This window comes from Spodoptera frugiperda, chromosome 10 (genome assembly GCF_023101765.2).
Source record: "Spodoptera frugiperda isolate SF20-4 chromosome 10, AGI-APGP_CSIRO_Sfru_2.0, whole genome shotgun sequence".
In the NCBI taxonomy this organism is placed as follows: domain Eukaryota; kingdom Metazoa; phylum Arthropoda; class Insecta; order Lepidoptera; family Noctuidae; genus Spodoptera; species Spodoptera frugiperda.
Genome location: NC_064221.1, coordinates 10,129,740 through 10,151,521, shown reverse-complemented (window position 1 = coordinate 10,151,521; position 21,782 = coordinate 10,129,740). Strand labels below are relative to the sequence as shown.

Here is a 21,782-nt window from a genome sequence, read left to right as displayed (position 1 = left end):
TTCTGTCTGGACTGTTCGTTTACCGGATTATACAAAAGGTTACTTTTAATGTATGGGTTTGGGGACATTCACAAAATAGACGTTTCAAATTGTGAAGTAGTAAACGAACAGCCAATATTCTTGTGTAGAAAACAACTCTATATTCCATACATTTATGGTATGTAACATCATTGCAATATTAACCTAGATGACATTGAACAAATATAAGTAGTTTATATGCATACACAAATAGATGTTACTTAGATATTCTAAGTAGAATGAGTCATATCAAATGCATCAATGTATAAGAGGAAAACTTTGGTATGAAAATGCAGTCATCACGCTTCGTAGCAAGTTACCAAATTAGGTTTTTTGTTACGGATTAGTAATATACTTTCTTGATACTGCATCTGTTACTCATATTATATCCAGTTTTGTCTTTATGGAATAAGCCGGTAAACAAGCAGACACCTTATCTGATGGTAAGCAATCGCCGCTGCCCATGGAAACCCGAAACATCAGAAGCGTTACAAGTACCACTCACACATCCATGGAGAATGTAGTCAAATGGGTTTTATTCGAGTCATCCTATGACTTCTCCCACTTTGGGCGAGGCGAGAGGAATAAAATTGTCAGACTATTACTAACTAAAAATCACCCCGTTCGTTCCTACACCTACTTCTCGAGCCGGGGCCCTAATAACCCGCTAGGCAGTCCGCAGCTAGCCAAATGGTTAAACGCCTAGTTCTTCAGGAAACAAAGGACATAATATTATTTGTTGATACTAATATATATTAATAACTAAATACCTCTTCAAACTCAGGTACACCGACCCAGAACCAAGTGAAATCATAGTGAAGAAGACAATCGACTATGAATGCAAAGCTGACGAGCGAAGGTACAGAAACTCAAGGGAAGATCTGGATAGGCAGAGGAGCTCCAGAGAAGACCTGAGCAGGCACAGAAACTCCAGAGAAGACCTTAGCAGAAACAGGAATTCTAGGGAAGACCTTACCAGGCACAGGAATTCCAGGGAAGACCTGACCAGGTACAGGAGCTCAGACCCTCGGGACAGTGATCCTGAGAGGAAATATAGAGAGGATTATGATGGAAGGTGAGTTCGGAAACAATTTTTTTCTTCTTAACCAATTTCCATCTAAAATGTCTGGATTGATGTAGGTTTTTTAAAGATATCTTGTAGAATTGAAGACAAAATTCACATCAATTAAACGATTTTTCAATTTCGGTAGTTGTGATTGTAAGTTTGCGATAAATCAAGGTTTGGCTTTATAGTTCAAATATATTTATATCCACTATTGCAGAAAGGTATTCCCTTTAATAAGGAGTTTACCAAAACCTCCACCTCTGGCAGACATGGACTCAATTAATCACCAAATTGTACTTTGTCACAGTCTTTGGACTCACCCGGGATTTGTAGTACAATAATCGCCTGCCAATTTACGTACTAAAATACAAACTCTTCCAGATATGACAAGACGTTAAAAGAAGAAAGAAGATACAAGGAACGCAAAGAGGAAAAGAGACGGTACCATTCCTCGGACAGAGAGAGTGATAGACAGTCGAGACCTTCTGACGGAGAGAGCGATTTGAGGAAGTCGAGATCCAGGCCTTTGGACTCACCCGCTTTGGTAAGTAGACTTTATACTTTATTTTAACCCTTAAACTGCTAATAGATTAATGTTAAAAAAGAATCCTCCGCTCACAAGGGTCATCCCCCTTTTTATGGAATAGGTGGCAAACGAGTCACCTGATGGTAAGTAAGCGATCAGCAACACTAGAGGAGTCCCCTATGCGGCGGTTAACGTGTTTAAGGATAGCGACTTTAAGTACAATGCACATGATGTTATTGTTTTACATTAGCTTCTAACAATCTATCTATGGCAATGTTTTTGAGGGGTATTTTGAGGATATTAAATTATTTATGACTAGCTGAACCGGAAAACCCTCAGCATCTCTTTCTCCCCTTTTAAACTTTCCCTAGACTTCTACAATAATTCAAGACCAAAATTAGCCAAATTGGTCCAGTCATTTTCGAGTTTTGGCGAGACTAACGAACATCAATTCATTTTTATATACATATAAAATTAAAGTGGGTCATGATTCAAACCAATCAATTTTACGTACTTATAAGATGTCGTAATTGATATAAATAAACAGGAACAGCAAACATACGTTACTGAAAAGGTTCATTAAAGAGATCAGCACTTCTCTTGACATTTAAAAATTGTTTAATGGCCCATAACATGGAAGTTCACAAAGCGTGTATAAATTGGCTATTGCATAGTGTTAATTAGGGCTCCGTCCAAGCATCGGCTCGCAATGCGGAACTGGAAGAATCGTCATTCACTGCGCTGCTCCGCGCTGACCTATCGATGGTAAAGGTCGCCAGTTCAATATGAACCACTACTATTTGTTGCAAACTCACTTACACTTTACTTGGTGTACATACATACATATCGCCTTTAATCCCCGAAGGTGTAGGCAGAGGTGCACATTATGGCACGTAATGCCACTGTGTACACCCACTTTTCACAATTTATGTTGTAAGTCCCATGTAATAGGTGGTGAGCCTATTGCCATATACCGGGCATATTTCCAGACTCCGTGCTACCACTAAGAAATTTTCGAAAAACCGAAAAGCCCCAGTAATACTTCGCCCGACCCGGGAATCGAACCTGAGACCCCTTGCCCGGCAGTCGCATTTGTAACCACTCAGCCAACGATGCAGAGGCTTCGTGTAGTATCGTAATAAGCGCCTAGCTTCACTGACGGACAGACCAACGGACAATTCAATTTGATGTTTCAAAAGTCTCTAATTTAGGATTCTTAATTGAAATAAATGCTTTAACTTTAATATGATTGATAAATAAATACTTATTTCTATTATTATGATTTACATGAAGCTTGATTACATTTCATAAGGATGTTAATGATGTAGGTAGACTGTAGCGCTTTTAATTATGATTGATGTATTTTTTTAACATTTTTTTTTCTGCCTGTAATGGCAACCGAGTCTCAAACTCTACTATACTGCGATTGTCGATTTTTTTAATCTACGCTAGCTAGCTGCTATATCAAAACCAATATCAAAAACTGTCCTAATGACCCAATGTTTACCCATTAGGCCTTTAGGTTCTAGTAAACCCAGTTGTTATACGTAACTATCGCGCGCATAAACATTCTAAGCATTTACTACTTTAAAAAGATTTGTTCCAATTCTTTACAGCGATTAAGTAATTTGGATTACTATCAGTATACAACAACCAGTTGTTCCTTTTATTCAGATTTAATTCAATACAGTAAGCTTATCGCAGACGATCGGGGTTCTGACTCGGAAAACAGTCGGAGCCCCGACGAAGGAACGGGGTGGTTTTTAGTCATTATGAGTCTGATACTCCTTCCCGCCTCACCCAAGGCGGGAGAAATCATTGAATGATATTTTAACACCTAAAAAAAAAATCGCGGGCGATAGATTTGTACTGCATGTTTTTACTCGAAAACTTTTCACTTACATTCGATTCTCATGATCATTCGAGTTCTGATAGTAGTGGTATGATTACACAACTGTTCGCGCTCGACCATCACTTGCAGACTGCACTTTGATTGATACCTGCAGACTATACCCGCGTTAGAGAATACCTGCTTTGTTCTAGAACCTACATTGTTGTTGTTAATGTTAGATACTTAGTTTTTTTAGATTTTAAGGGAAATACTAGGTTTTATCAACAGTTTCGCTCGTATTAAAAGATGTGCCTAGCCTATGTGTTATTCCAGACTATAATCTACCTGTTCTAAATTTCATCCTGATCCTTTCAGAAGTTTGGTCGTGATTGTGTAACAAACATACACACAAACTTTCTTTGCAAGGCGCATGATTATTAAATAGTTCAAACGTTCTTAGTATCAATGTGCAAAACGTTTGCATGTTTGTGTAACATTGAGAGAATTCGTATAAAAGATGGATACAAGGATTGATATGAATAAAAAAGTAATTAGACGAATAGAGAGCTTAGTACAAGTTTGCTTTACGTTGAGCGAAAACAAAACGAGAACGGGATCGGCGCTCTGATTGGCCGGTTCGAACCATCCAATCACAGCGCCTTACGTGCTCTCGTTTCCTGTTCGTTCAACGTAAAGCAAACTCATACTAAGGGTACAAATAGACAGATAGACAGATAAACCCTATATCGTACACCATTCATTACTTACAGTTGTACCGAACAATTACAATAACAATGGGTGGCCTTATCGCAAGCAGCGATCTCTTCAATCCAGGTAGTAACCTTAGGATGGATCAATGAGAATTAAATTAATAAACGAATGTTGATGTTGCATCTTAATTAATGTTGTAGTACATATATACATAACATTACGCCTGTTTCCCATGGAGGTAGGCAATCCGGAGCTGCGGACTACCTATCGGGTTTACCGGGGCTCCGGGCCTAAAAGCAGGAGTAGGAACGTGTTGGTTTTTAGTCAGTAAGAGTCTCACACCTCACTCAAGGCGAGAAGTCATTGGACGATTTTCTCTCTTTTCTTTAAAATAGGGGTAGGTACAGTCAATGGAACGCTAATTGCTACAATCTTACACACCTCTTTTGCTTCATCAACAGTCATCAGTCTTTTCATTCATGCATGCACTTAATTAAGGTAATTAATGTAGTTATGTTTTTTTTTCAATGTAGTTTAAATGTTTAAACATCGGAAACAACAGCTCTGGTAATAACTTGTAGTTTCCAATGCAATCAATGCGACAATTAAAGTGGAGGAATGTTTCAACACTAGGCAACTGCAATATTTGTTCACACTCCAAGTTATGTACTTATTGAATAAGTACTTTTTGAGATATTGTAAGTTTTATTATTGAACTTATCTTCAAAATGTCAGAATTAGCTCAGTTCAAGTGTGGGAGAGCCATGCTTCGGCAAGAATGGGCCGGCTCGACCGGAGTGATAACCGACGTGAAACAACGCTTGCGTTGTGTTTCGTTGTGTGAGTGAGGTTACCGGAGGCCCAATTACCCCCTTCCTAATCTCCGATTCCCCAACAACCCTTAAATTCGTAACCCCAAAAGGCCGGCAACACACTTGTAACGGCGATTGCTTACCATAAGGTGATCCATCTGCACGTTTACCGGCTTATACCATAAAAAATAAATAAGTGTATTCCTTTACTTCACTACATTATAACAATATCACAGCTTAGACAAATATTAATAAGATAGAAAACGCTTCGTTTCATGGCTTGAGGTACTAGGGCTACATGAAAGTGAAAGTCAAGTGACAGGCCGCACTCCTGGTCGATATAAGCGGTGGCCTATATTTGAACCGCAGACGTTCGCAGTTTTTATGTTTGCCGTGTACTAACATTTAGCACGCATGTTTTTTTTTGTGATAAATAGTTCTTTGACAATGTTAATAATTTGGTAATAGATTTTTTATGGTATAAGCCGGTAAACGAGCAGACGGATCACCTGATGGTAAGCAATCGGCGCCGCTCATGGACACTCGAAACACCAGAGACGTTATAAGTGCGTTGCCGGCCTTTGGGGGTAAGGAATTTAAGGGTTGTTGGGGAATCAGGGATTGGGAATATTGGAAAGGGAGGCAATTGGGCCTCCGGTAACCTCACTCGCACAACGAAACAACGCAAGCGTTGTTTCACGTCGGTTTTCTGTGAGGCCGTGGTATCACTCCGGTCGAGCCGGCCCATTCGTGCCGAAGCATGGCTCTTCCACACTTAAATTAAGCAATGCATCTAGTAGGCGCACCTCATATATTATATGGGACTCAACATACCTTTTGCATAATGAATGTAAAATTGAATATACACACATTTGCTTTCCGGAATTAAAAAACGTGATATCATAAACATTTTTCTTTTCAAAGTTAAAACATACTTACAGTATATCATTATATATATAATTCTTCTGTACGTGTGTATGTCACTGAACTCCTCTTAAACGACTAGACGGATTTTGATGAAACTTTTTGTGTGTGTTCAAGAGGATCTGAGAATAGTTTAGATTCACAATTATGTCCGCTGGACAATGATTTTTAGATTATTTTTTAATTTATCAGTAGTTGTTGATTATGGAATGTTTTACATTGAATCCGACAGACGGCGCTACCATCGCAGTGTCAAATATGAATGACGTTAGATATTGTCATAACATTTGAATAACAATTTTCATCAAAAAGGTCCAGAATGTTTTAGCTTATTAAAAAAGTTTAAAATTTTCAAATTAACGTGTAGACAGGACAACGTCTGTCGGGTCCGCTAGTATCATTATAATTAAGGATTATTCAGTGAAATAATCTCCAGAACGGTCGGGGTCACTGACCCGAGTTCAATGTCGTGTATTTGACACCGACTGTGATGTCATACGAATATTCTCGAGCGCGGTTATAAAATAAACTCTCAAGGAATTTCATATCCTTAGCTGAATGACAAATGATAGTTTTGCATCGAACTTCTTCGTTGTATGTGCGCCTGGTAGCTGAAAAATGTCTTGGAATATTTTTTTGGCAAAATATTTTTCGGCTACCAAATTCATCAGCTTTGATTAAAGAAATGAAATGACATTTAATTTGAAAATAAATTAAATGAAATGGAATTAATTTGAAAGAAATGAAATGAAATAAATTTAATAAGAAATGAATTGCTGTATCGCATGCGTTGAATTTCTTCGTATTGTTTCTCAATTATAAGTGTTACGCGCTTCACAAAAATCCCAACAAAAGCCGGACAGGCCGAACACTGAAAAATTTAGCCGGACTAGAGACTAAAAAGTCGAACATGTCCGGCTAAAAATAGACAGATTGTAACCATAGCCGTGATTAATGTAAATCCTATTATATGTGCTGATAAACCTGTGCGTATTTGCTGTCTAACACAAGTTGGTCTTTAGTCATCCGATTAGGAGAAAACCTTAAACTTTACAACGTAAACAACAAGGTACATTATTTCACCACATTGTTGATTATAGCGACATTTTTAACTATTATTTTGTTCTATGTAATCTCACTTTCTAATCCTTCGTTGAAATTATGATAATCATTCAGTATTTACGTTTTTGAGATCGAAATATACTATGTTTGTTTGTTTACTGGACCGCAAACCACGTCGCCACTTAGATGGGTTTCGCTAAACAATTGCAATTTGGAGCCAAACACCGTTTTGCAAACAGCCTACGAGTAGCAGTTTGATAAAAGCTTCTTACGGTGTCTATAACCCAAAATGGTATCTTGACATACCTGCCTACTACAATAATACTTTGAATGGAACTTAATATCAGTTTTTGAACTTATATTTTCTTCTGCGTCGCGTCGTAGATATGATTTATTTTTTTAATAAAAGGTATAGGGCGTCAAACGAGCAGATGGATCACCTGGTGGTAGGCAATCGGCGCCATTCACGGATATCAGATGATCACATCCGCAACATTACAAGATCGTTGGCGACTTTTTGGTGATGAGGGATTTGAGGATTAGGTGGGGATTCGGGGATTTTAGGATTTGTGGTGGATTGGGAATTCGTTTATACGTAACATTACGCCTTTTATCCTCAAAGGGGTAGGCAGATGTGCTCATTACGCCACGTAATGCATGGATTCGTTTATAAACATAAAAATTAGGAAACAACAATCCCAGATTAAAAAAAGTCAAATCATTTATTCCAATTAAACCATAAATAGTTAGGTGCTTTTGAAACTTGAACAAATAAATAAATAAATTATAGTCTATCAGTCTGTCCGTCAGTGAAGCTATACAATGTGATAGGGGTGAGACTTCTAATCCGTGAAGGCTGAGTTCTATCTAATCTATCTAATTTTAACGACAAAAGTCGGGGTCGAAGGGGTCGTTGGGGATTCGACCCAACACCCCGACTTTTGCTAAAAGTTATGGCTATTTTAATATTTTTTTTTTACTTTTCTTGTATCAAAGGTTGTATGCTAAAACAAAAAAAAAACGACAAACGGTAGCTAATAACCTTGGCTAACTAATTCATTACTTTTTTCATTGTTTGATAATGTTGTGGTGAGAAAAAAAATCATTTGTGAATTATTTTTACAAATAATCAATATTTTCAATTAGGGGTTCAACCCCCATATTATTTTTTTTCTCGTAAAATTAGATTAGTACTCAGCCTAGGGTTAAAGTCCCACCCCTATTTTGTATAGGTGCTAAAGGCTTGCCAGGTAGATTCAAAAGTCAAAAGTTGTTCCTCGTTTTCTAGCCAACATATTAGACTGAAACTATGACATATTTACTTGCGTTTACAAAGCAGTAGCAGCAGTTTATAACATGTTCAAACACAGACATGCTAATCAGAGCAGATTGTGGAAACAGAGCAAGACGTGTCACGATCATTATTGCTCTTATTGTTTCATGCCACTGACATGCGACAGACTATTTTATTTACATATACGTAATTATATGTACAGAGAAGAGAAATTCACATTTGTAATGATTAGCAGTAGGTAAATCCTTTGGGGAGCCAGTGGATGCAGGTGGCGGCTGGTCGTTCTACGTGGAGGACTAAGGGGGAGGCGTTTGTTCAACAATAGACGTCTTCCGGCTGATGATGATGATAAAATCTTCTAATTTTTTTTATTAGTAATGTGTCGACGTTTGACCACTATCTCGCCTGCCCATAAGCGACCTAATTATTAAAAAATCTATAATTTAAATCAAATAAAGTAAATCAAAAACGGTTTAACCAAACGCGCACAATCTACATACATACAGGTCACACTACGAACCTCTTTTTTTTTTTAAGTCGGCTAAAAATTGCATCATTCCTAGAGCCTCGGCAACCCGTAAAGTCTTCCGTAGTTCCGGATCACGATTAATTACTTATTATAACTTAGTAGGTACTTTTGTTTTATAACAAAAATCCATTGAAGAAGGCAACTTAATATCCAGCCCACCCATACAACTGTGACAACAAACTTTTAAGGCTTTTCATACAAGTATTATTAACAAGAAAACTGTTTTACCTTCATTGTACCAAAATGGGCCAGTTGAGGTCACCGGCCATATGGCGGGCGGCCTTAAGCCTTAAGTTGTAGCGACAATCATTGATATCTCTCGTATAGCATTGTTTGTTCCGGCTGTAGTGTCAAAATGCGATAAAATTTGTCGGTTGATATAAATTACATCTCTTGTCTTTTATAACCGCCTAGTACCTAATTTGTTCTTTCTTAGTTTTCAAATACTTTATTAGGTACTCACTTGGCACACCCGTTCTGCTCAGTTGCTTTTCGTCATAGCGTGATAGTACTAGCTACTTCAACGAGGTTTCATCCCCTCTGCGGATCAGCTGTTGATTAGCGCGTTTAATCAAACAAACTTTTCAGCTTTGTAAAACAAAAAAATGTATAAGATGTGTGACAAAAACCTGTGGATCACACAAAGTGTTGCTACGTGCGGAAATCGAACCCGCTACACGTTGTTCAGAATGCAAAATATTGCTTTAAAACTATAATTTTTAAAACAAAAAAGAACTCAGGTACCTATTCATACATTGCAAACCACAGTTGCAAACATATTAAAATTCATACCTAATTATATTTTATCTGTCTGCAAGTATACTTGTCTATGCACTGTCTCCACACAGGTCATTGAACTCAAACGGATGTTGACATAGACAAGCGTTATATATCGTATTTGAATTACCAAAAACAAACAGTTCTAACCTTTTTTGTCGTAAGCTGATACTGTCGGTTAAATATAAAACATTATTATGGCTAGTCTGTATTTAATAGAAGACACTGGTTAGGAAATTAAAATTAATTATTACACTTTAAAAAACTTAAAGCAAAGTAATTAAAAGCCATTTTGACGGGAAACTGAATTCATCAAACCTTAGTATGAATGTGAATAACGTTAGAAGTAATTGAAATGAGAGTGCGTTTGAAGCTCTGATTGGTTGGTTTATTCGAGCCGACCAATCAGTACCCTTAGTACGAGTTTGCTTTACGTTGAACGAAAACGAAACGAGAGCGCGTTTGTCGCTCTGATTGGCCTGTGCGATTGAATCAACCAATCAAAGCTCCGGACGCACTCTCGTTTCCGTTTCTATCTCGTTAAACGTAAAGTAAACTCTTACTCAGCCCTCTGACTGGTTGGTTTATTCAATACGACCTATTAAAGCGCCGAACGCATTCTCGTTTCTATTACTTTAAACGAAATTCAAACTCATATTAAGGGTACAGATCTTCACTCTCGTGACTAAAGTTAATTAATATTTTTTCTTACATAACACAAACTATTAATGTTTTGACATGACAACAAATAAAAACTCTCAAAATTATAATTAAATAAAGCACTGACAAGCGTGTGGTTTTCACACAAAAAACATCTTGATTGATACGAGGTACCAAGGCATCATAAAGTATTAGGCGGTATTCAGGTATCTAGCCGACATCCGTTGCCATCCGTCATCACTTAAATCAAGTTTAAAGTGCACTCGCGAAATAAATGAATAAGCTTGACTTGTTATGCTTCATTAAAACTATAGGTAACTACTTACATATTGTACAAAGCAATATTTTTTATTTGATCATGCTTAATTAAAAGTATACGTAATAAAAAAACGGTTTTAATAAGTTCACATTGTTTGGTCATCGAGATTCAGAGTCTGTACCAAATATTAAATCGATTTGACTTTTTTTTTAGAGGGGGTAACAAAATCATCTAATGGCTTCTCCCGCCTTGGGCGAGGTGAGAGGGAGCGTAAAACTCTTACTGACTAAAAACCACCCCTTTTCTACTCCAGCTTTACGAGCTAAAGCCTCGGTAGCCCGCTAGGAAGTCCGCAGCTCCGGATAAAAATCCAATAACTAGATTTGACCCAAACAATAAACGAGCAAACATGGTGATTAATGCTCAAAACCTTCTCTATGCAAGAAGAAGCTTTGGTCAGCTGTGGCCGTGAACAGGACAAGCTAAATAGAACGTTTTAAATCCAGGACTAATAATGTATCTTCGTATAATGCGAAAATATGTAGGCATGTCAATTTGTTTGTTTTGTATACTCAACCAATCTTCTTGAAGGTTTTCGTGCTTACATAGGTACATATTAGCTGGAAATACAGACAACATAATTTACATTTCACCCGAGAAAAACCAAACATAGAATTTATGGCAAATTCTTGTTTTTCATAGTCAAAGCAAGGCTCCCACGGACTGAATATTAAAAGCTAGTACGAACTAAATGAAGTAAAAAAAACTGATTTCAAAATCTCAAGTATCCTAGAAGATACTATTTTATGAACACGACCGGTGTCAATGAACTTCATTACTTCATGTGGAGACGTGCTAACATGTAGCGGGTATGTGAGAAATAATAAGATGATCTCAGATCACAAAAACTATATTACGTTGTATGTGTACATACATCGAGCTCAATTGGTCATACTTATCATCTAGAAGACAGTTTCTTAATGTTTGATTTTGTTAATCAACATCAGTTCATAGTAGTAGCACTCCACAGAGCTCGATTATCAGTTCCCTACATTATTTTATCAACCACTTTGCCTTTACCTAGACCTCTATGAAATCAGAATTATAAGCTTCCATTGCTAAAGATGAATTTAACAAGCAGTAGAATATGCCGTCGTTGTATTTCACAGGCCTCACAGAAAACCGACGTGAAACAACGCTTGCGTTGTGTTTCTTTGTGTGTGTGAGGTTACCGGAGGCCCAATTACCCCTTTCCCAATCTCTGATTCCCCAACAACCTTTAAATTCCTAACCCCCAAAAGGGAACGCACTTGTAACGCTCCTGCGGTGTTTTGGCTGTCCATGGGCGGCGGCAATACCTGCTCGCTTACCTCACTCATAAAAAAATATAAGTCTTATCGTGGTCTTATGACCTCATCATTGTAGTGATGAACTCATGACAATTCGCTACCTTAACCAATAAGTCTAGTAGTCGATGCCTTTTTTTTTTGTGGGGGAGTAATCATCCAATGACTTAAGCGAGGCGAGAGAGAGGGTCAGACTCATACTGACTAAAAACTACTCCGTTCCTTCTCCTGCTTTTCGAGCCGGAGCCCAGGTAAACCCGCTAGGTAGTCCGCAGCTCCGGAGTAGTCGATGCCTAGCCTAGTAGGTAGATTATTAAATCATATCATCATCTAAACTACGATCCTTACTTCCAGGCTGAACGTTACCGCGAGAGACGCAGGCTGGCCACGCCGAGCCCGACCCCATCCCCGCCGCGGCGACAGGCTGCCCCCACCCCACCCGCTGGCAACTGGTTCAAGTCTCTCGATCGTCTTACTAGGAAGAAGAAGAATACTAAGGTACCATTAGATTATATTAGTTTTGGGTTTATTATAGTTGTGGGTCCTTTTATAGGCGAAGAAATTTTCAACAACTTTAATGAAGTGACAAAATTGAGTGTGAAGCGATTAATAGTACATATGTGAGGCTAATTCCTCATTTTATTGAGTTGATAACTTATTATAGTCACGCCTTTTATCCCCAATGGGGTAGGCAGAGGTGCACATTACGGCACGTAACAACACTGTACAACGTACACCCACTTTTCACCATTTTTGTTATAGCCGTAAGTAATAGGGGGTGACCCTATTACCATATACTGAGCACAATTCCAGACTCCGTACTAAGAAATTTGCGAAAAACCGAAAATAACTCAGTAATACTTTGCCCGACCCGGGAATTAAAACCGAGATCCCCAGCCCGGCTATACTAGCGAGACACATTAACTTAAACATGTATCCACTTTCAGATTGAAAAAGAAAGCATAATAACAACAGAAGATGAGGCACCACGCAAGACGTATCCCAAACCCGCCAAGCCTTTAACATCACCCGCAAAGAACCTCCGCTTCTTTGGAGACACAGACGTCGATTCAGATGCCAACGTCAAACCGGCGACAGAAACAAAACGCTACACTCACACAAAACATGGCACACTTCGGAAAACCATCTCAAATTCCAGCACAGGTCTAGATGAAGTAGATCATGGTGAATTGCACAGCAAAAGCTACTCTCTATCTAACCTACATAGGGACGAGAAAAGCGAATCACCAAACGGCAAGCACTATAAACGAAACCTTCAAAACATTTCCGAAATCCAGAGTAACTCCGAAAACGAGAGTCAATTTGATAGGAAGGTGAATGCGAAGCCGCCCATCAGTCCGTATGAAAGATCAAGAAGCCACAGTAGTTCGAAGACTTTGAAGGGATCTAAAGGTGATGTGAGGCGGAGACACGATGATAGAGGCAGCTCATCTGAACTCAGAGGCAGTAAGCAAGAACTCAGCAGGGATATTAAGTGAGTATGAGTTTAGTAAAGGATTTTAATCTTTAATGCAATGTATCTACTGTAGATTTTGGCTTACAGGAGTTGCAGCGGTATGGGAGATTGTGGCGGGCTTGTCCCATTAAAAAAATAATAATAATTAAATATCTAGTCATGATTTTTGAGTCATTCTTGAGGAATCCACTAAGACCATAGATTTAGGGCATATTATTATTATTCAGATCCAATTTTTATTAAATTGTGGAACATTGTGTGATCCACAAATTGTTGTTCCGAGTCTAAGTGTGATGTGTTGAATGTTTGTAAACGCACCCACGACAAAGGAAAAAATCCTAGTGATGTTTAAATGAATCAATGTTTAAATTCAACATTAACACGAAATTTTGCAACAGATTCCTTAAACAAGTGAGAACAAAATATCCTTGCTTTGAACACGCAATAATTATTCTTTCGACCTTGCCACGATTATTCAGAGCCACTTGCGTAAATTGTTCGCAACTTCTTGGCAAATTGTAAATCTAATTTATGACTCGCAGGCACCGCCGCAGGACCCCAGTCACTAATTCTGGTGAGAGCAGCACTGAAGGTGACTCCAGCCACCAATCACAGCGCAGCGTCGTCTACTTACATGCTACTACCGGTAAGTCTCATTCTAAAAGTTTTAGAATTAAAATAATAAAGGCATACTAGAAAACACTAATCATCCAATGACTTGGGCGAGGCGGCCTTGGAGGGAGAGTTACACTCTTACTGACTAAAACCCACCCCGTTCCTACTCCTGCTTTTCGAGCCGAAGCCTGGTAAACCTGCTAGGTAGTCCACAGCACCGGATGATTACCTGCCCTGCCTTGGCCATTGAATTTTGTTTTAGGTTCAGGCTCACTACTGATTCCTATTGAACCGTTGTCTATAATATGATTTTCATTCCAGTTGGTGACATCCCGGACCCCGGCCGAGTGACACGCAACCGCTCCCGCGACGATGTCTCCTCAGTCAACTCCTCAAACCTGCAAGTTCGATCCACAACGAAGAGCTTCTCAATATTCGCTCCCTGGACACCGAAACACTACAACGACCAACACGATGTCCACTACGCGCAGCGACCAAGAAAACCAAAGCCCAAAGAAATCGTGAAGAAGGCATCCTCAACAAAAACGCTGACAGAAGACAGACCGGCGACGTTACAGAAGAATAAGTCTTACAGCCAAACCACGTTGACTAGGAGACCACAGAATAGTAGGTTAACAAGCTCTAGCTCAACATTATACAAGAAATCTGACAAAAGAGTCAAAGATACAAACACTACTCCGCGGAAATCAGTAGCGAGAGACGGCAAGAAATCTCAATCGAGCGAACTAATAAACCGGGAAAGTGATAGGGAACGGGTATCCCGATCGATCTCTATGCCTAAAGATAACAACAAAAAGGCTGGATGGTTCAGGCTGTCTAGCAAAAACAAGAAGCCAGAAATCAATACTAGAGTCCGTTAAACAATAACTAATTCAGTTACCCCCAAATACTGAAATGCTACTCAATTTTAAATTGTACTTAAATATCGCGCTATCTCTGTCATTTTACAAAGAATTTATAGGGACAGAAGTATTTTTGAGAGCGAATTAAAATTGATTGGCGTTTGAGTATTTGAACATTATATTTGGTTTTTAGAACGCTGATCATTGCAATAATTACTAACACGCTATGAATTCTTTCGTCGGGTTGATTGGCTAAATCTTAGCTTTGACTTTAGATAAAAATTGATCAGCCTTCTGGAAACTACGAGGATTTGTTTCGTTACAATTCTTTTAATCCCTCCACTAATGTTAATGAGTAACGGACAACCCGTTCGTATTTGGTTAGGGTAACAAACATTGACACAAACACAGGTACATATCTTTGACAATGCAATTGTGTGCCATAAATCTAAACATCTTTTCTTGACTACAAATTAAAATTGGGAGCGATGTGAATTTTTTCGTTTAACGTGATCGAAACGAGAGCGCGTTCGGCGCTCTGATTGGTTAGTTCATTTGCACCGGCCAATCAGTACCTTTAGTATGAGTTAGCTTTACGTTTAAAGTATTCGAGAAAAGAGCGCCTAGGACACGCTCTGATTGGCCGGCTCGAATAAAGCAACCAATCAGAGCGCCGAACGCGCTTTCGTTTCGAACAATTTAAACGTAAAGCGTACGAGTTTTCGTACTAATGGCTTTGATTGGTTGGTTCATTCGCATCGGCCAATCAAAACGCCGAACGCGCTCTCGTTTCGTTTTCGTTCAATGTAAAGTAAATCCGTACTGAATGTACGGTTTGGATCGTTTTTGTGGTAATTAAACAAACCTGTGTTTCTTTTTGAGTGGTGCTACGGCTCTAAATATTGTGTAGTGCCTATTTAGTGGTTATTCAATAGTGCCATTGACCACTTGTATACTTACTTAGGTATTTTATCAATAAATGTTACCATTTTCTTATTATTTTTAGTCATTACGCAAAAATTGCTTTTAATACTAATAAGATATTGAAAATATCTGTGCATAATACCTATTTTTAATTTAATTTTCATTTAGTTTTAAGTTTTTTCTTTTGGATTTCATTTATTTTTAACGCTTTTGAGTACAACTAATTTGACGTGTGTTGTGTTAAATTGGAATTGAATTAATGACACGAGCAATGCTTGTTTGTAATTAAGTTGATAATTTGATGAAAAAGCTAATATAGCTCGATTGTAACTTGAATGATTTATAAATAAACGTCTAATTATACCTACAATATGTTTGATTGTACCCATATCCAGTTAGCTTTCATGTTATTACTCGGACGTCCGGACGACCTAGCGGGCTACCGTGGCACCGGCTCGAAGTAAGAGTAGGAGTGGTTTTTAAATTTTAGTCTGACACTCCATCTCGCCTTACCCAAGGCGAACGAAGTCATTGGACGACGTTTGTCAATATATTCATAAGATTTTTAATTTAATACAACAATTTACATATTTTCTACTTTGAGCGCCATCTATTAACGAATAGCGTAAAATAATAGGACTCACTATTTCCGCTATTCGACAACAGATGGCACAGCCGAAAATCTTAATCTCTAAAAGAAAAGGATCGTCAATTAATAAAAATAATTAATAATATTAGGTACTATATTTTTAGATTAATTTTAAATTGCATTTCTTTTATCGAAAAGAATTATCGAATTAACCCAGAAATCTGAATAATAAAACAATAATTATTTGTTCTTGCCAGCACCAAAAATTCGAAATTTTGTCTTTGTTATCTCTGATAGAACAGTCAGTTTAAATAATTTTTTTAGTAATTATTTGGATAATGTAGTATTAAAATTATTATCATAAATCTTAATTAATTTAGTTAATAATATTTTTAACTTTTGGCTTCCAGTTCCAACGTTAGAACCCCGGAATAGAAAAATGGTTCGAACACTCTATGGCTAGAACACAAATAAAATTGAAATTGACGTGTCCATTACGTTTGACATTAGACAATGTTGTATGTCAACGTCATGCCTGACTGGAAGGCAGACGATCTTTGTCATTTCGATTTTAATTTCTTTCGCGCACAGTTTTCACTCTATCTCTGAAAGTACTAGTGCTTCAAAATACTTGTCTTAAACAACACTAACCATGGCCCGTCGATATCGAGACGCCGCTGCGAAAATGCAGGAGAACGTTCAAAAGCATCTGAAGGAAATGAAGGAACTATCGTCGTCTGAAGATGAAGAGCCTTGCGAGTCCAGCGTCCTTGAAGGTGTGTTCCAAAGTTACTGGCGAGGTGGAGGTGACACTCAAATGCTTAACAGGACTAAAAATTTGTTAGAAGAAGCCATCAGCGGCCGCTCCGTAACGTGCCTCATATGCATAGGATCGATAAAGAAAAGCCACGCTATTTGGACATGTGATCATTGCTTTTCCTACTTCCATCTATCCTGTATACAAAAATGGGCCAACGATAGCATAAGCCTCCGTAGCGAAGAAAGTACCGGCGCTATAGCTATATTAAAACAACACAAGATTGAGTGGTGTTGTCCGAAGTGCCGGCATTCGTATTCTAAGGAAGAAATACCACGCAAGTATCGCTGCTTTTGCGCCAAAACCGATAACCCGCCTCCTCACCCTTGGTTAATCCCACATACATGTGGAGAGGTCTGTGGGAAGAGATTGTCCACTGGTGATAATTGTAAACATAAGTGCTTGCTTCTATGCCACCCTGGTCCTTGCCCCCCGTGCCCACAAACTGTCAATGGAATATGCTACTGTGAAAAGGAGAGGAAGAGAGTGAGATGTAGTGCGGCTAAATGGTCTTGTGGACAGCTTTGTAAGAAAACCCTGCTGTGCAAAACTCATAAGTGTGAAAATATATGCCATGCTGGAGATTGTCCAGATTGTACTTACACTAGCATTCAGCCATGTCAATGTGGCAGTGAGAAATCAAAAAGACCATGCAGTGACCCAATCTGGCATTGCAAGAAACCATGTAACAAGCCTTTTTCATGTGGTTACCATAAATGTGAGAGAATCTGCCATGCTGGCGAATGTGGCAATTGTCCCAACTCTGGAATGAACACATGTCCTTGTGGGGCCAACAAGCGCTTCCTAAAATGCCCAGATGTCATGGAAACATGCTTAGGCACATGTAGTAAACGACATGTTGAATGTGACCATTGTTGCCCAGAGAAATGTCATTATGGTAAATGTCCACCATGTCAAGTTTTAGTTTCTAAGAGATGTCATTGCTCCCATCATACGAGGCCACTACCCTGCAGTAAAGACTTTAAATGTGACAGTAAGTGTAGAGGAATGAGGTCTTGTGGCAAGCATAGCTGTGGAAGAAAGTGCTGCAATGGAAGCTGTCCTCCATGTGAGAAAATTTGTGACAAGGGACTTCAATGTGGGAGACATAAATGCACCAACATTTGTCACCGAGGGCCATGCTACCCATGTCCTCTAGAATCCAAAGTTACATGCAGATGCAAAGCAACTTTTGTACGAGTCCCATGCGGACGAGAAAGGCAGACGAAGCCACCTAAGTGTAACTTACCATGTAAAATTAAATATAGGTGTGGTCACACAGAGGAAAATAAACATACATGTCATTTTGGTGACTGTCCGCCATGCAAAGCTATTTGTGATAAGCAATATCCTAAGTGTGAACATAAGTGTAAAGCTGTGTGTCATGAGTATGTTGCTGTAGTGTTCAAACAGGTAGAGAAACCTGCAACTCCTTGGGAGGTGCAGCCACCTAAAACCAAAATTATGACCTTAGAGTGCCCTCCGTGTGAAACTCCTGTACCAGTTGTTTGTTTTGGTGAGCATGAGACCGACAACCAGCCCTGTCACACAGCTACTCGCAGACCTTGCGGAAGAGATTGTGGCAAACCACTGGCTTGTGGAAACCACAACTGTACAATGATGTGTCACTTGTACAGTCCGTTGCCTGAATATCCAAATGTGCCTTCTAGTTGCAAGCAATGCAACAGAGAATGTTCAGTTCCTCGTCCAGAGAAATGTGCTCACAAATGTCCTATTCGTGCCTGTCATCCAGGTCCTTGCCGTCCATGTGAGATATTGGAAAGATTGGCTTGCCACTGCGGCTTAACGGAAATCTACTTACGTTGTCGGGAGTTATCAACTGCAACGGAAGAGATGTTGTCATGCAAGCAACAGTGTCCGAAGAACTTAGAGTGTGGGCACCGCTGCCGTAACACATGCCATTCAGGAGCTTGTGGCAACCAAGTATGCACAAAGAAGACTAAAGTGTACTGTCCATGCGGTAACATTAAAAAGGAAGCCCCGTGTAACTCTGTTAGAAGTGGAGAAACAAAGATATTGTGTGACTCAACCTGTGAGGCTAAGAAAGAAGCAGCGAAGTTAGAGCAAGAGAAAGAAAAACAGAGATTGAAGGAGTTAGAAGAAGAGAAGAATAGAAAAGAACTAGCGGAGTATGAGTGGAAGTTGAGCGGCAAAAAGAAGAAGTATAAGGAGAAGAAAATGGTTGTGGACACGGATGATAGAAGCTTTTTGAGAAAGTATTGGGTACCGTTGTCATCGTTCCTCGTTTTTATAGCAGCAGCTATTTATTACATATTGTATGTTTAGTTTAGATGAAAAGACTTGTCAATTATTCCAACGTAAATACTTTTAAGTAGGTAATAAGGTAAGAATGCTACCTAGGCATCGCTAGAATATAGCTCACTAAATATTACTATTATGGTATGGCTTAAAATTATGGTATAATTATCAAGATTGATTGGTTTTATGGGATATGTATATAAGGCTAGAAACACTGGATTACCTTGTGGTAATGCTTAATGCACACTCAACACCAGATTTATAGCAGTTACACTGTAAGATTTAACTAACTATGTAGTTTTAACTGTACAGTTGAACTGTATTTAAATTACTGTACAGTTAAACTGTGCAGTTACATTGTATGGTGTGTAGACTGTATGGACATCAACCTACAATTTAACTATACAGTTATAACTTAGTGTTTGTAGAGCAAACCAATTGAATTATTATAACGATTGTGTTATATAATTGAGATAACTGTACAGTTAAATCATAGGCCCATATCTATACTAGGTCCTAGTCGATACTAGTCTACCGTAGTAGGTGTGTAGACTGTATTGACCTACGATTTAACTGTACAGTCCGACTGTACAGTTAAAACTGCACAGTTGTATAGTGAAGAAGAACACTATGTGACACTACTAAATTGTATAGTTAGTGCGTTGTAAGTTAAGTAGTGCGTTGGAAGTGTGTGCCTGCCTTTTCGGGGAAAGGGACGGATTCTATCCAAAGATCCTATATTCTCATGGGATAGGCAAAGACAGTGCATCTGATGAGATGCATTATCATGTCCTATTTCCTTGGTATTTAAATTACTGTGTCTCATTTACAGTTTTGTAATTTAATTATGTTTTGGTACCTCTTTTGTGAAATATTAGTGGTATTTCAAATGAATAACTATTATGTTTTTATCATGTCCAATTTCCCCTGATATTTAAAATACTGTATCTCATTTACAGTTTTGTAATTTAATTTGTGATTGAATTGTATTTTTGCACAAAATTTGTGAACTTACTATTATTTTTAACTAATAACTATTATGTTATTACCATGTCGAATTTCCCCAGATATTTAAATTACTGTATCTCAGCTACAGTTTTGTAGTTTAATTGTATTTTGGCACTTATTTTGTGAATTCACTATTTTAAATAAATAGTTAACTATTATTACAAAGCTACGTTATTACCATGTCAAATTTCTGTGGTATTTAAATTACTGTATGTCATATTACAGTTTTCTAATTCAGTTGTATTTTTACAATTTGTGAACTCACTATTATTTTAATTGAAAGACTTATTACAACTTTATGTTATTATGTTTGTGTGTATCATTGTGTTACTTTTTAATAAAAATATTAAAATATAATTAATTCTTGTCTTTTTTATGATATAAGCCGGTAAACGAGCTGACGGATCACCTGATGGTAGGCAATTGCCAGTACCCATGGACACCCGAAACACCAGAGGCATTACAAGTGTGTTGCTGGCCTTTTGGGGGTTAGGAATGTAAGGGTTGTTGGGGAATCTGGAATTAGGAAGATAAAAGCAGATGGGATCGAAATGAAATTTGGAACAAGGGTATATTATAGTCTGGAAAAGCGCAGGCTTCTATGTATTTATCTCATAAATGCGGGCGAAGCTGCTGGCAGAATCTGGCAGTTTACCACTCGACACTCGAGTAATTTTTTAGACGTAGGTAAATAAACATTTTAACTCCTAATAACTCTTATTTAATAAAAAACATTTATTGTTATAGGTGGTTGAGTTGCAACAGAACCACGACATAGCCAGTTAGAAGTCCGATCACAGATATTGGTAGTTTCACATCTACATATACCAGACCGTATGCAGATATCTTATTAAAATTACGGCTTGTCCGTAATACTTCTTTGTAAAGACGTGTTTGATCATCTGAAAAAAATAAAAACTTAAAAAAAATTGAGGATAGTGCCATCTGTCCTACAAAATGCAAACTAATAAGTTAGGAAACTGCAACGACGTTTTCAGAGATGACGCTATAATGTACTTTTTAATAAAAACTTATATTTAAGGCTAATATCTGATTTTTATCTTTAATGTGTATGTATTAATGTCTTATTTAACTAATCAGTTTAGTCACTTACTTGGGCAATTCTTTTTCTTCATAAGCTGTATGCAGACCATCTTAGCTTCTTCGACAGCAATATAAAACTTCTCGCATTGAATACTATGGCAAATAACTAGAATAATATCTTTAGTAATCCACAGGGTCGCTGATAAATCAATGACGGGGTTATTGAATACAGTCAGTTGCTAAAAAAGAGTAAGTATTTTAGAAGAGCATGCCTTGGCATGTATACCTTGGCTTGACCGAAGTGATTTATGATGGTCTCAGAAAAATAGGTTAAAACAACGCTTTACCAT

General features: G+C 38.2%; 3 protein-coding genes across 3 annotated transcripts in view; 2 read left to right on the top strand and 1 right to left on the bottom strand.

The window, feature by feature from the left end:
- The window catches only part of LOC118277082 (uncharacterized), an 86,615-nt gene extending 70,551 nt beyond the window's left edge, over positions 1 to 16,064 (top strand). The window contains exons 6-11 of the mRNA XM_035595747.2: positions 803 to 1,093; positions 1,466 to 1,628; positions 12,170 to 12,313; positions 12,763 to 13,310; positions 13,835 to 13,938; positions 14,229 to 16,064. Coding sequence (XP_035451640.2) covers positions 803 to 1,093; positions 1,466 to 1,628; positions 12,170 to 12,313; positions 12,763 to 13,310; positions 13,835 to 13,938; positions 14,229 to 14,788 — 1,810 coding nt within the window. The 3' untranslated portion in view covers positions 14,789 to 16,064. The remainder of the gene's footprint in view (positions 1 to 802; positions 1,094 to 1,465; positions 1,629 to 12,169; positions 12,314 to 12,762; positions 13,311 to 13,834; positions 13,939 to 14,228) is intronic.
- LOC118277304 (protein EFR3 homolog cmp44E) overlaps positions 1 to 21,782 on the bottom strand; it is a 501,236-nt gene that overhangs the window by 111,627 nt on the left and 367,827 nt on the right. The window lies entirely within an intron of this gene.
- Positions 16,788 to 20,325, top strand: LOC118277468 (NF-X1-type zinc finger protein NFXL1). The gene has a single exon (XM_035596258.2). The coding sequence runs from the start codon at positions 16,936 to 16,938 to the stop codon at positions 19,405 to 19,407; it is 2,472 nt and encodes an 823-aa protein (XP_035452151.2). The 5' UTR covers positions 16,788 to 16,935; the 3' UTR covers positions 19,408 to 20,325.

Coding starts and splice junctions, on each gene's coding strand:
- LOC118277468 (XM_035596258.2), top strand. CDS start 16,936: ATGGCCCGTCGATATCGAGACGCCGCTGCGAAAATGCAGGAGAACGTT.